Genomic DNA, 14,337 nt, shown 5'->3' on the forward strand with positions numbered 1-14,337 from the left:
AGTGAACAAAAAGGAGAAACAAAATCAAGAGGCTTGGGAACCGAAAATGCGTTTGGCGAGACGCTGGTCAGTCTTGGGAGGAGGCCGATAACAGGCATCTTTTACTCGAGGAAGACGACTTCAAATCAAGGAGCACTGCGATTGTGTGAAAACATTTCAGTTATCCAACAAAAGCCCCCCGTTAACATCCCACACAGATACAATAATGATGATGGTAAATTACAAAGAAATCTTAAGGTTTACGTACATTAAAGAGAACCACCAAAAATGCAATTACTTCTTTCAGTGATCGGACACGAGTCGATGACAAGTGAAAATCTTTTATTTCTTGGAAATGTAATCATCTTGGTGCCTTTTCCAATTTAAAATCTGGCGTAAACATCAATTTGATGAATGCATTTGATTGTCCACATCTCACTGATTTTCAGAAAGTTTTTAAATACATTAAAAGTTATTCATTTATCAAAATATTTTTTTTTACTCAGAAATGACAAAGTTTTTGGGGAGTCGCACCGCGTGACATGTTGACTAACGCAAACTAATGTTGCCTCGTCATTAAATATTATTCAGTGTTTTAAACGTACAGTATGGGATTTTTGGCCACCAGGGGTCACTCAATCAAAATAATAACATAAGACGTACTTTGATGACGTCGGGAAAGAGCGTAAGGCTCATGGGAGTTGTTGTTCATTGGAACACGCGCTCTGTCGCTCCCCACATTCCTCACTCATTCTAACTTAGTAATTTGACAATCATGTCTTTTCGAACGGAGAGATATATGAATTATGAGACTCCTATCAAATCAATATTCGATCTAGCTAGTAGTAATACATGATAAAAAAACACGGTCGCCTTTCGTTAATAATTATAATTACGTTATACTATGATATCGAACAAGTTAGTGAACTGCATTTGAAGCTACTTTATCCAGCTAGATATAGAACAAATGTAGATTTACATGAGAGCTAGTCCGTCTGTGTTTTACACAAGACATCATCGTTTCACAAAATATACGGATAGATACAGTTAGCTGAATGGATGCATACCTGTTTATCAGAATGCAAGCGAGTTCGGCATCTCTCTGTAGTTTCAGCTTGTCACAAAGCTCTCTCTATCTTGGAAATGCAACTCCAATATTTACCCGTGTCTTGTTTCTTATCTTGTCCCAAAACCTTCTCGGGTCATTTATTTCACCCCTACGTTTGCGCTTCACAGAACGTGCAGGCAAAGCATAATCATGATCCATAACTAAGTTATTGATCGAGGTATAAATACGAATATAAACAATATAAATATAAAATATAATAGTCTCGATCAAGGCTAGCTACTACGTTTTCTTCTTCGTCTCGTCTTGTTTCTGTTCACCTTTGTATTTGGCGGTTCCGCAGGAAGTTAGATAAACTAGAGGGGTCAAAGTTTAAACGGGCGACAAAACGGAAATAAAGAAATGTGCCGTGTCTTCTAATTAAACTATAATTTTCTCCGGATTTGAAAGTTTGTGGAAACTGTGGGGATAATGTAAGTACACAACAAAAAAAAAAAAATATATATAACATAGATATAGTGATTTCTGCTATTTTTAAAGTATAAAAATTACATATTGCGCCTTTAAGAGACATATAATTTTCTTTTTTTCTTTCTTGTTTCTGCATGCCTCTGCATGTTAGTTGGACCGCATGACTGTGATTTGACTTCTGAAATGTTTCAAAATTGAAAATTTGAAGTTTTTAAAGTGTTAATAAGCAGTAAATCAATTTTGATGAGTATAAGTTAGAAATTTTTTTTTTATCAAAATATGAAACTTTCTTTTTTTTCTATATTGTTCTTTTTATGCCTTAGTACTAAATAAGTTCATTTAGTAAATTTAATTCCAGTGCAGTTTGATCACCCTAACATGTTTGATTTTATGCTCCGAAAATATCATAATAAAATAAATTAAACAGCATTTCTAATGTAATTTTACATTTAATTGTAAACGTTACGTCATTGGTAACCGCCTTCAAAACCCTAGCAACGACTCAAAACACTGCAGAACCGCATCCCAGCATCTTAATAAAATGACAGCAAACGCACAGATCACGTGGACTCAGTTGTGTTTCATAGATTAATCAGTAACTGTGGCACACATGCTGTGCAGTGGAGTGATTTACCGATTGGCCTGTGCCTGCTTTCCAGTGATATCCAAACACCAGCTCCAGATTCACCGTCTTCCTCCACTCCTCCTCGGCTTCCTCCGTGGACAAACCATCCTGAGAGAGGATGTTCAGGTGAATACATTAGCTGTGACAACTCTGATGTAAAAGAAGATCCAGAAAGCGATGAAACCTCAAAGAACACATGCCTTGATCAACGGCGGAAAGTGGAACAGGTTCATGTAGTCGTGGGTAAGTTTCTCAATCTCGGTCTGGAAAAGAAAGATTCGACACAATGTTTAAAACATCACGAGAGGGATTTATGCAGCGCACTGACAATCATCCGATGACCAGCTGGGTGTGAATGTAATGTAATTATTACCTGTTAATAGACTTCCAGCAGCAAAACAACAATTAATACCATTGTGTATCACTTACGAACATATAATCCGTGCTCTGGCATATGTCATATACATCTACAGTAATTCATTCAACAAATCAGGCTCTCTATGAATGCTTTACCCGATCAGACGTGTGATGATGGCTCCCAGCGTATCCCAGAGGAAGAACAATTATTTCTCACAGGTTGCTCTTTGAAAGCTTAGGCATGTGACATAATGGAGTTTCGGTGAAATACAAACACTGTCACGGACTTTTCTACCACTATTTGGCGGAAATAAAAAAATCCCAAGCTCTATTGTTCACACCAGTTAATATTGAGATCTTGGCCTTTCTGAGCACAGCTTGAACATCTTTGAGAAACGAGAGGATATGCATGAGTCAGATGCTTGGGTCTGGGTTTCTTAGAAGGACAATCTGTCGTTGGTGACTTTAGTAAACATGTTCTCTCCTTTCAATCTCATTGCTGTCGAGGAGAAGTAATTGAGCTATTAAGGAGATTTTATCCTGTGCTGTGGATTAGCTTGTTCACTGATCTTACTCGTGGGAGCTATGAATATAAATTAAAACTCTGTTGCATTGATGGATTTAACCATGCACTTTGAATCTGAGATGCATGTGCCATTCAAAATATACACATATCTGGCATTTACAAACATGCTGGGATTATTTCCTGTTGACTTGAACTTCAGAGTGTATGGACAGGTTTTCAGAGACAATATAATGTGCACTTAAGCAGCCAGGTACCTTGAGATGTATGATGTGTCCTTTGGACGTCACACCCAGGTCTCTCATGTCTGTCTCGGACAGCAGCAGCAGTCTCTGTCCTGTGATGTGATTCTGCCTGAAGATTTCGGCGTACTGCTGCAGCTCTCCATCACCTGCACAGCACACACGCTCATGTTTCTGTCATAGCAGGGATTCTCTCAGTAAACTGCATCCATTTGTCTTGTTGTTGTGCTGATCTAATGATATTCTCTATCCTCTAAACCTGCACCGAAAACGCGAACATCACAGAAACCATTCTGGATTTGTTGAGTGTTTAGTGAAACAAGTCTCTTATGCTTCAGCAAAAAATACAGGAAAAAAAAAAACAGTAATATTGTGAAATATTATTGCTATTTAAAATAATAGTTTGCTATTTAAAAATATTTTTAAATATAATTTATTCCTGCGATACAAAGCTGACTTTTCAGCATCATTACTCCAGTGTTCATTGCATGATCCTTGGGAAATCATCGTATTATGTTAATTTGCTGCTGAAGGAACATTTCTTCTTGTTACATTGAAATCGGGTTTTGCTTCTAAATGTTTCCAGGATTCAGGAAAGAGTAGAAAAAAATGCATTTATTTCAAACAGAAATCTTTTGTAACACTGTGAAAGTCTTTACTGTCACTTGTGATCAATTTAACGTGCCCTTGTGGAACAAAAGTATTAATTTCTCTAAAAAATGAATCTCACTAGCCACAAATTTACATTTTGTATAAATATAAACACGACGAGGAATCTCACCTTGGAAAATCTGCTCCATCCAGAAATGCTGTAAAGACGAAATATGTTAAGAAAGGAACAAAAATCTAAAGCTGAAGTCTGATCAGATGGTCTCTGTTGAGAAATATTCTACCCACCACATGTTCTTCTGTCCAGGAGTGGATGGCCAGGTTTGGGAGAAGCTGTCGAACACAGACAGAGGAACAGAAAGACTCGCATGTGCACACAGACTACATTGATATCAGCACAGATAAGTGCAGATTCATCAGTATTATCAACAATTCATCCATTTTTGATTCTGTCATATGATGCTCAAATGCAATGAAAAAAATGATTGGTATGATCCCTTATATACTGTTTATATGTGTACAAATATGCATTATTAAAGTAGTTTTACTAAAGCAGTCTATACCTTGTGTGCAACTTTTAATGCATTGTGTGATTTCATGAATACAGTTATTATGCAACATAATATGCCTTTACAAAGTGTAATGCATGAAAAATACTTTTACAGACAGTACTTACTAAGTAATATACTTTACAAGAATACACTTAAATGAATGAATATGTATAAACATTTAAATTTATATTAAATATAGTTAGCTGAGTGATTTTGACCCACTTAAGTACATCTTTACATGTCATTTCATAATTCGGCTGTCATTGAAATATGGTTAAAGTACTGTGCAAAGTACTTGCAAGCATTTATGATCAACTAAATATAGTTTTGTACAGTCATTTCCATTGAAACTTTTCCATTGAGCTGTTTCAGTAACAATATGTGACCCTGGACCACAAGTCTTAAGTGTCAATTTTGCTCAATTTTGATTTATACATCATCTGAAAGCGGAATAAATAAGCTTTACATTGATGTATATCAGACAATATTTGGCAGAGATACAACTATTTTAATTTTAGGAATCTGAGGGTGCAAAAAAAGTCTATAATACTGACAAAAAAATCGTCTTTAAAGTTGTCCAAATTAATTCTTAGCAATACATATTACTAATCAAAAATTAAGTTTTGATATAGGAAATTTACAACATATCTTCATGGAACATGATCTTTTCTTAATAAACCCTAATGATTTTTGGAATAAAAAAAATCTATAATTTTGACTCGTATAATGTATTGTTAGCTATTGCTACAAATATACTCCATGACACAAGACTGGTTTTGTGCTCCAGGGTCACGTATAATAACAATTTAAGCTGTTTTAGTATATTTCAAATCCAATAAATGTAATATCAAACAGTTAAGAGCTTGAAAGTCATGAAGGTGCACTCTCATTAAATACGCTTAAGTGGCCTTTTCTTTCATTAATAGTATCACTGTACTAAGCTCAGTGTTTTTGATACTTTAATAACTCTTCTTTTTCGCGAGGGAGTACCAGTCTTTACCTGGATTCAGTCATATATGGAGTGAACAGTGAAGAGGAAAGTCTGATTAGAGGAACAGATGTAATGCATCTCGGGTCTGCTGGAAGAAATATTGAAATACTCTTTCTCGCTCGTGTTTTTCATTCTCTCTCTTTCTTGATGGCGTACGAGTTCCTCACAGTCTTCACACTGCTCAAATTGGCCAATCTTAATGTCAGTGAAATGTCAGTTGTTCGTAAGTGTGCGCTGTCTTCGCCGCGCTGACACGCTGTTCTCTCTCGCTCTCCTCAGCATGTGGCTATACATCCACTTCATTTGCCATAAATAACATCCATAAGGACCCGGTGGGCGTCTCGCGGCCTCACCTAATACAGCCTTTACTGGGAATGAAGGGAAGTGACTGCTCTAACCTCCACAGCACACCACAGACCACTTACTACCACCTAAAACTAGTCTAAAAGACAGAAAACAACCACTGTTCCCAGTAGATCCCGGAAAGGATTTCAAAAGCACAAAAAACACTCAATCCAAATGACCTTGAGTTAAACCTGTTTAAAGACTTTTGCTTAGGTTTGGAGACTTAACTATGCATTTCTTTACAAAAACTAAAATGTTCTTGGAATAAATGTGTTGAAATGGAGTTCAGATAGAAGAGAGTGCTTTGTACAAATTAGGAGAGTAACTTTCGTTAAACTGTTAAATAATCAGCAAAAGTTTTGCTCAATGAACAATGTTTTCAAGAACTGGGCACATTAATCCACTCATCCTTAAACCTTCCAACAGTAAAAGTAAATGTAAAAAGCTTGAACAAATTACATTTAACATGCCATGATAACTTTTGATTGTTGTGCAGCAATATTACAGATGTGTCAAGTAACAGTGTAGTAATATATATCTATAAGAAAAAGACGTGAAAAAGACGTGTGCTTAATTGTTTTGAATGTGTGCTTGTAGTATTATCTTAAAAGACTATTTAGAAAAAAAACTACTCGCATTTAATCCAAATGAAATAAAAGGGACACTTAAGTGTACTTAAAGTGAGTTTGCTTTCATGTTTCTTAACACACTTAAGTACACTTTTAAATTCACTTTGCAACACTTTTACTTTAAAGTACATTTTAAATCATGTTTTAATAATCTTTTAGTTCATGTTATTTTAAGTACTAAATTGCAACTTCATCATTACTTATCTGATTAATTACATATATATTTAAATGACATTTAAGTATATTTTAGTTTACCATGAAGGCTTGTGAGTACATTCAGCAGTACTTTAACCATATTTGAAAGACAACAGAACTAATTATGAAATGTATTAAATTGTTAAGTTATTATTTTATGTATTTTAAAGTTTAAAAATAATTTTAGTTACACTTTATTTTAAGATATCCTTGTTACAGTGTAACTATACATTTAAGTACTGAGTAATAATTATTAACTACATGTACTTAATTGATTTAGGGTTACTTGCATGTACTTATGCATAATTAATTGTTACTACAAAAGTAAGTACATGTAATGTGTAACAAATACACCTTTAAAATAAAGTGTTACCATCATTTTCCCTTTTATCATAATTAAACTTTCAGATTGCACTTAAGTATTTTCGGTTACACTTTATTTTAAAGGTGTGAGAACAATTAATTATGCATAATTCCATGCAACGAACCCTAAATCAAACCCTAATTCTAACCCTAATCATATAGTAAGTACATGTAGTTCATTAATATTACTCAGTACTTAAATGTATAATTACACTGTAACAAGGACACCTTAAAATAAAGTTTAACCATATTTTCGTAATAAGCACTCATTTAAAAAAATGTATGCTAAAGTGTACTTCTTTTTCGTAAGGGTTATGAGACTTTTTTTATTGTTGTTCTTTTTGGAGCTTGCTTTCATAGTATGGAAAAGAGCATGACTATTTCATAAGATGCATACAAGAGTGTGAATATTCTTCAAATCATCTGCTTCTATGCACTGTTAAAGAAATAAAAGCTCTTGGAAAGACTGCAGTAGGACACTCACCGGTGTGTTGGACTGCTCGATGAGCTTCCTCTCCCACATCTTTAGCCGTCTCTCTCTTTCTTTCAGCTCTTGTTCTTTGGTGCTCAGATCTCTCTCCAGCCGCTTCAGTCGCTCTAGAGTCGCCTCGATCTCACACCTGCTCACACAAAACCCAGCTTAATCATCAACATCACACCACTGTTCAATGAGAACATACCTTAATATATTTTTTGCATAATGTGGCATACATCGATATGTAAATAATTTAGTCATCTCAAATCGATTAATCACATCCAAAATAATAGTTTGTACACAATATATGTGTGTTCTGACTAGTTTTATAAGTAGAACACACATATGTATATATTTAAAAAATATTTCCACACATATTTATATTTATACATGATTTATATTATATAAATATAAATAAATATTTTGTTTTATATACACATACATGTGTGCATGTTTATTTATCCACATAAATACACACAGAACACATATTATGTAAACAAACAATTATTATGGATGAAATTAATTGCAATTAATTGATTTGACAACTCTAAAATAAATAGATATATGATTAGGTGATAATTTATTATTATTATTTTTTAAATTGTAGTATTATTTATTGCTTTCGTTTTTTTTTACCACAGTCACACTTTTGTAGTACACTGACAATTTTTAAAAAATTACAACAAAAAATTCAACTGTTGTTTAGGTAAAAAATATCAGAAAAAAATTAAAAGACAAAAAATATTAAGAAATTTGAGTTCAAATATGTTACAACAACTGGCAAATAAATAAGTAAATAAATAAATAATAATAATAATAATGCTCATAAGAAATGGGTCTAATAATGCACATAACCTGTCAACAAATGTCCCATTTAAGGCCCACTGTTACTCACAAGTATGTATTTTTTATTTTAATGTTTCCACGTGCTCTAGCGAATGGCTATTAGGTGTTTTAAAAAATAGATATTTTTGTATAGTGATTTCACGACAAAGCTTTGAAACATTATGAAAGGATAATGGCCGAATATTGTGTTTATTCTCTAGACAGCATAAACGCTCCTAAAGGAAAGACGTTTTCTCAGCTGGTCGGAAACATTCAGTGCAGAATCGTCCAGTGGTGTTTCTTTAATTATAGGTGTGCGCAGTCAAGCCCGAGTCATTGTTCATTTGTAATATCATATTTCACCAGCAGAGAGAGCTGCACAATCTCTCTAGACTACAGTTATCTCTAAAAGGACAGGAGCTGGAACTCCTCCCACTAGGACCGCCCCCTCTGGTTTAGCCACGCCCCCTGCTTGCTACACTCCCATCTCTAAACTTCCCTGTGCGATCGATTTCCTTGTCTGCTTCTTTTCTGACGAATGCATTTGAAATTTCACATTCACATGTCCTCAGTTCCTCTTTCTGACACATCACATCTCTTCCAAGTTGTGCAAAAAATAAAAATAAAATACAGGGCAGGTTTATGATATGGATATTGTGCAGTGTGTACCTCCACTCTGCTTTACTGTGCAGGAAGGTGTCGCACTCCTCCGGTAAGTGACTGTCGCTCCACATGGACTCCAGCGTGGACAAGATGTGTTTGAACAGGGGTCTGTCCTGCAACACCATCAACTAAAACATCAGCACTTCCAGAAGAGCATTTCTGATGCGCTCAACTCTTCTAAAACACTAGAAACATTTATACACTCAGAACATATACACTCAATAAAACCAAACTCAGATTCAGATTTGAGCAATGAACACTACATCCAAACACTCAACTCATGAAAAAAAGCAGACTTTAGTATACTTTTAAAAGAGTTCTTCTTGTGAAAGTAATATTATTAATTGCAATCAAGTTCAAATGTATTATAATTACATTTTCTATTAAACACAACTTGCTGAACTCTAGAGAGTGATTTAATGGCTCATCTGTGTAAGAATCAAGTACATCTTTATGTGTAATTCAATAATTACTTCTATTGTGTTTGCATTAATCAATCAATCACCTTTATTTATATAGTGCTTTAAACAAAATACATTGCGCCAAAGCACTGAACAACATTCATTTGGAAAACAGTGTCTCAATAATGCAAAATGATAGTTAAAGGCAGTTCATCATTGTATTCAGTGATGTCATCTCTGTTCAGTTGAAATAGTGTCTGTTTTAATTTGCAATCAAGTCAATGATATCGCTGTAGATGAAGTGACCCCAACTAAGCAAGCCAGAGGCGACAGCGGCAAGGAACCGAAACTCCATCGGTGACAGAATGGAGAAAAAAACCTTGGGAGAAACCAGGCTCAGTTGGGGGGCCAGTTCTCCTCTGACCAGACGAAACCAGTAGTTCATTAATGATGAACTCAAATATGCTTTAATGCAATTTCTGTTCAAACTGTTGCGTAACGTATTTAAATATATTAGACTGGATGCATTAAAAATGTCCAGTCATTTATTAATAAAGACAGTGGTTATTAAAGTCCTGACCAAACAGCATGTCTTATCTGTTATTCATGCATTCATGCATTTCACTTTAACACGGAGTAAATACCAGTCCACTGCATAATTACTGTGTTAGTGTACTGCAACATATTGCTAATGCTTTGTAATGTGTGTAATTAGCGTAGGTTCATTGTATATTTGCATACAAAAACATATACAAATAAATACTATTAAAAAGTGTTGATTCACTTGTCTCTCTTCAGGTGTCGTTCAAATCCTAAATGACTTTCTTTCTTCTGTAGAAAATTCAATATTTTGTCTCTTGTGGTAAGCTTTGACTTCTACTGAACAAAACATTTAACACTTAAAAAAATCTTCATGTTGCACAGAAGAAATCAATTCATACAGGTTTGGAACGCCAAAAGGGTGCATCAAATTAAAATGAGTGTTAAAAAATGGCAAAAATAAATGAATAAAGGGTAGTGTTTAGATTTTAGTGTTTAGAAAGTGACTTTTCGGATCACTTTTGAGACTTTCTTTCAGTGAGAGCACCTGGAGATTTGGTTTGGTGCTTACACTGCACATAGTGTGACCTACTAAACATATCTATATAAAATAAAGTAATTAAGAATGGTAATAATAATTACCATTGCATTTTTTATTATTTTTTATATAATGATAAAAAAGACTTACAAAAATAAAATGAAATAAAAAGTGTGTATTAAATAAAATTAGAATTATTTTACAGTAGGCCCTAAACTTAAAAAAAAATACAATGCTTATACTTACATCAGAAAGCTTTTATTTTGGCGGGTTGCTAGCAAGTAAGCATGTTTTATCGGTTTTAGCGCAGTCTGTGAATGAATGAAATGCCGCAGTTTTGCATTTGAAATGGTAGAACATAGCCAATATTTATGCTTTCAGTTTGATAATGAATTTTACAGTATTACAAAACACTGTGATTGTGCATTATTTATTTTTTTACTTCTTATATGTGACTTATTTACCCAGCACATTTCTTATGTTGGTCGTGCATGTGAATGAAATGAAATGAAAACAGTTTCATGGGGAATTTGGCTGTCCAGTATGTCAGTAGAAGAGAAGCAAACAAATGTAAAAGGCTGACACTAGGAAGAATGTACACAACTGTTTATAAGTAGCGTATGGCATCATCGTGGTCACTTTTAGCGTCTTTCCGAGCAGACTCTAGCCGCTTCCATTGACTGTATTTAGTAACAGTGGTCTAGTCTGTGGTCAGGATCTGTCTGTGGCCTAATTGCCTAATCTGCTGTCTTACTTTGGGTTCTGTCAGCCAGCAGCTTCTCATCAGACAGGCGAAGCTGTCCGGGCAGCTACTGGGAATCGTCAGTCTCTGAAAACACACATGAATCAGGTCATAAACCATGCTGCAGACACTAAATCAGTCACACGGCCGACAGAAACCCCCTCTACCTCGCTCTTCTCCACCACCAGCCAGGCCACCTGCAGCCCCTCCAGACCTTTGAAGGGAATCTCACGCGTCAGCATCTCCCACAGGACCTGAAAGAAACCCACAGCTATATGAAACAGACCCAATGCATCAACCAACTGACTACACCGTGCAACCACACACTCAAAAAATAGACCTAAAAAAATATTTTTTTACATGTTTTTCTCAACTTATCTTGATGGTTCAGTTCAAACCTTATTTTTATTAAAATATTAGATCTAAATGTATTTATTTCCCTAAAACCAAAAAACAGTTATGCAAAGTAAGAAGATTATTTACTGTAAAGACCATATAACATACTAAATCAATATACTGCATATACTTCAGCCACAAGCCAAAATATGGGTCAATATAATATTTTTGGCTTTTTACAAATTTACCACCAAAAACAAACATTACATTTCCAATAATATGTCAAACTAAAAACATGATAATTAATGTTTAATTTAAATCACCTAATAAGTAAAGACAATATAAAGTGCTTAATAATTATTGAGATGCCATTTTTATATGCATCACATTTTATGTCATGGACTATCAAAATAATAATAATAATAATAATAATACTGATGTTGCATCCAAAATAAAAGTTTTTGTTTACATAATAAATGTGTGTGTACTGTGTATATTATTATGTATATATAAATACACACACATGCATGTATACATTTCAGAAAAATATGTTACTTTTATATATTAAATATATTTATATATGATATAAATTATATTATAATAAATATATACATGTAAATATTTTCAAAATATATACTGTATCTGTGTTTATTTATATATATAGATAACAAATATACACAGTACACACACATTTATTATGTAAACAAAAACTTTTATTTTGGATGTGATTTATCACTGAGTAATCATTTGACAGGACTAAATAATATAAATAATAATAATACAAATGTAAAAAGATATGTAGTATGTGTTCTGCACATCAACGATCTGGTGTCAAGAGAAAATACTATTTAAACGAGTTTGGACTGAGTTTTGTTTTAAATCAATAAATGACGCAGTCCTTTCACTTTTTCAGTGCAAGCTGGGGTGGGTGGTATAGCCTCAAAATGAAATAATTTGAAAAGTTTTTGACTGTAAAGCTCTAAGCTTGAGTTAAGATGCATGCAAAAACAACAACAACAAAAAACAAAACAGAAAAATCTAATTTTTATTTAGAAAATGTATATTTTAAAAAAAGAAACATTTATGCATTTAGCAGACGCTTTTATCCAAAGCGACTTACATTGCATTCAGGCTATCAATTTTTACCTATCATGTGTTCCTGGGGAATCAAACCCACAACCAAATTCAGGGACTATGTGTGATTTAGTAGCAAATTGAAATTAAGTTTGAGACTTTACTTACTTCATACACAAAAAAAGTGTACAATTCTAACAAAATCTGATTTCTTGATGATATGATGTTTTATTTTAGTGATTTTATCATTTCAGAATATAGAGAAAAAGTAGAACCGAATGTCTAATAAGCCAATAAGCGCTCCTCGGCTGCTGTCTACGGGATATAATTGTATAATATAATATATTGTATAATTTTTACGTAAAAGTATATTTTGGCCATCCCAATAAAAATAACAATCAAACTGAATCATTTTAGAGCTTGAAAGTGCTGGAAATAGTTGTGAAATGCTTGAAAGTCATTAAAAAGTGCTTGAATATCTCTCAAAAGGTTGTGCAAACCCTGACATGAATAATATAATGCATGTACAAATATATGGTGGTATTATTGTAGACGGTCTGAAGCACCGATGTTCACAGACTCACCACGCCGTACGAGTACGTGTCGCAGGTCTCAGACGCTGGGAGGCTCTGGATGACTTCAGGGGCCATCCAGGGAAACGTGCCCACCAGAGACATGTGGGTGGTGTGCGAATGAAACTTAGACGCCCCGAAATCACAGATCTGAGGACACGGAGAATCCAATTAATCAGCAGATCTCGCAATAAGGGTTCATTTCTCATGTTTGACTGATAAAATGACAGCCTGGATCTTGGATATGTACCTTGAGGACTGAATCTGCTGTCAACACAACTGGAACGAAAACACAGGTTGAGCAGGTCAGAGGAAATACAGCATACACACACAGCATTCAATTATTATTTATTTGACAAAAGTTAACAGTTTGGAAATGTAATAGGTTACAGATTACAAGTCATCCTATTCATGTGTAAATGCAATAAGTAGTGCAACTATTTCAATTACTTTATTAAAGTACAATGTAACTGACTACATTTGATTCATTTTGGATTACTTTTCTAAACTTCTAACAAATGTGTTCAATTGTTAATCATTTAAAGCAGGCAGAGTTAAGCATACAGTAGTGTTTAACACTGATTACAACTACTAATCTTCACTTGAATTATAACATTTTAATTATACACAAGTTTTCTCAGTAACTGATTACAGTTACACTTTATTTTTAAGGTGTCCTTGTTACAATATAAAATAAATATACATTTAAGTACTGAGTAATATAAACTGACTTGTGCACTTTATACGTGGTGAGGGTTTGTCTTAGGGTTACTTGCGTGTTATTATGCATAATTGATTGTTATTATAAATTTAAGTACATGTAACAAGGACACCTTAAAATTACATTTATTTTTTTGTAATTTAATGATGTACTTGCATTGCATGTAACTAATTATTCCACAAACCGTTTCGGGACTTGAGGTCTCTGTGAATGACTGTAAACGGTGCTTCTGCGTGCAGATAATGCATGCCTATGAGAGAAAACACACAACTTGAGAAAGAGCAGAGCTTGATTTTGTAGGAGCAGTTATTAAAACAACAACATCAGTTGCTACCAATGTTTCTCAGTGTATATGAACACACAGTAAATGTGCTTACAGTAGTGCACTTACAGCGGAGGACACATTTAAACGCAGAAATGTGAAGCTTGTAATTTTGTTAGTGTGCTGATGACCCTTTCCGAACTTGTGGTTAAACATTATGCACTCAGTTCTTGTCCGGTGTC

At 34.1% G+C, this 14,337-nt stretch overlaps 1 protein-coding gene across 1 annotated transcript in view; it reads right to left on the reverse strand.

Moving 5' to 3' along the window:
• The window catches only part of LOC113109115 (mitogen-activated protein kinase kinase kinase 20-like), a 35,887-nt gene that overhangs the window by 8,149 nt on the left and 13,401 nt on the right, over nucleotides 1-14,337 (reverse strand). The window contains exons 5-16 of the mRNA XM_026272671.1: nucleotides 14,018-14,083; nucleotides 13,363-13,391; nucleotides 13,125-13,262; nucleotides 11,298-11,384; nucleotides 11,143-11,217; nucleotides 8,916-9,022; nucleotides 7,431-7,566; nucleotides 4,161-4,205; nucleotides 4,045-4,072; nucleotides 3,279-3,412; nucleotides 2,342-2,404; nucleotides 2,151-2,249 (exon numbers count right to left, since the gene is read on the reverse strand). Of these exons, the coding sequence (XP_026128456.1) occupies nucleotides 2,151-2,249; nucleotides 2,342-2,404; nucleotides 3,279-3,412; nucleotides 4,045-4,072; nucleotides 4,161-4,205; nucleotides 7,431-7,566; nucleotides 8,916-9,022; nucleotides 11,143-11,217; nucleotides 11,298-11,384; nucleotides 13,125-13,262; nucleotides 13,363-13,391; nucleotides 14,018-14,083 (1,007 nt within the window). The remainder of the gene's footprint in view (nucleotides 1-2,150; nucleotides 2,250-2,341; nucleotides 2,405-3,278; nucleotides 3,413-4,044; nucleotides 4,073-4,160; nucleotides 4,206-7,430; nucleotides 7,567-8,915; nucleotides 9,023-11,142; nucleotides 11,218-11,297; nucleotides 11,385-13,124; nucleotides 13,263-13,362; nucleotides 13,392-14,017; nucleotides 14,084-14,337) is intronic.

The sequence above is a fragment of the Carassius auratus genome, chromosome 9 (assembly GCF_003368295.1).
Source record: "Carassius auratus strain Wakin chromosome 9, ASM336829v1, whole genome shotgun sequence".
NCBI lineage: Eukaryota > Metazoa > Chordata > Actinopteri > Cypriniformes > Cyprinidae > Carassius > Carassius auratus.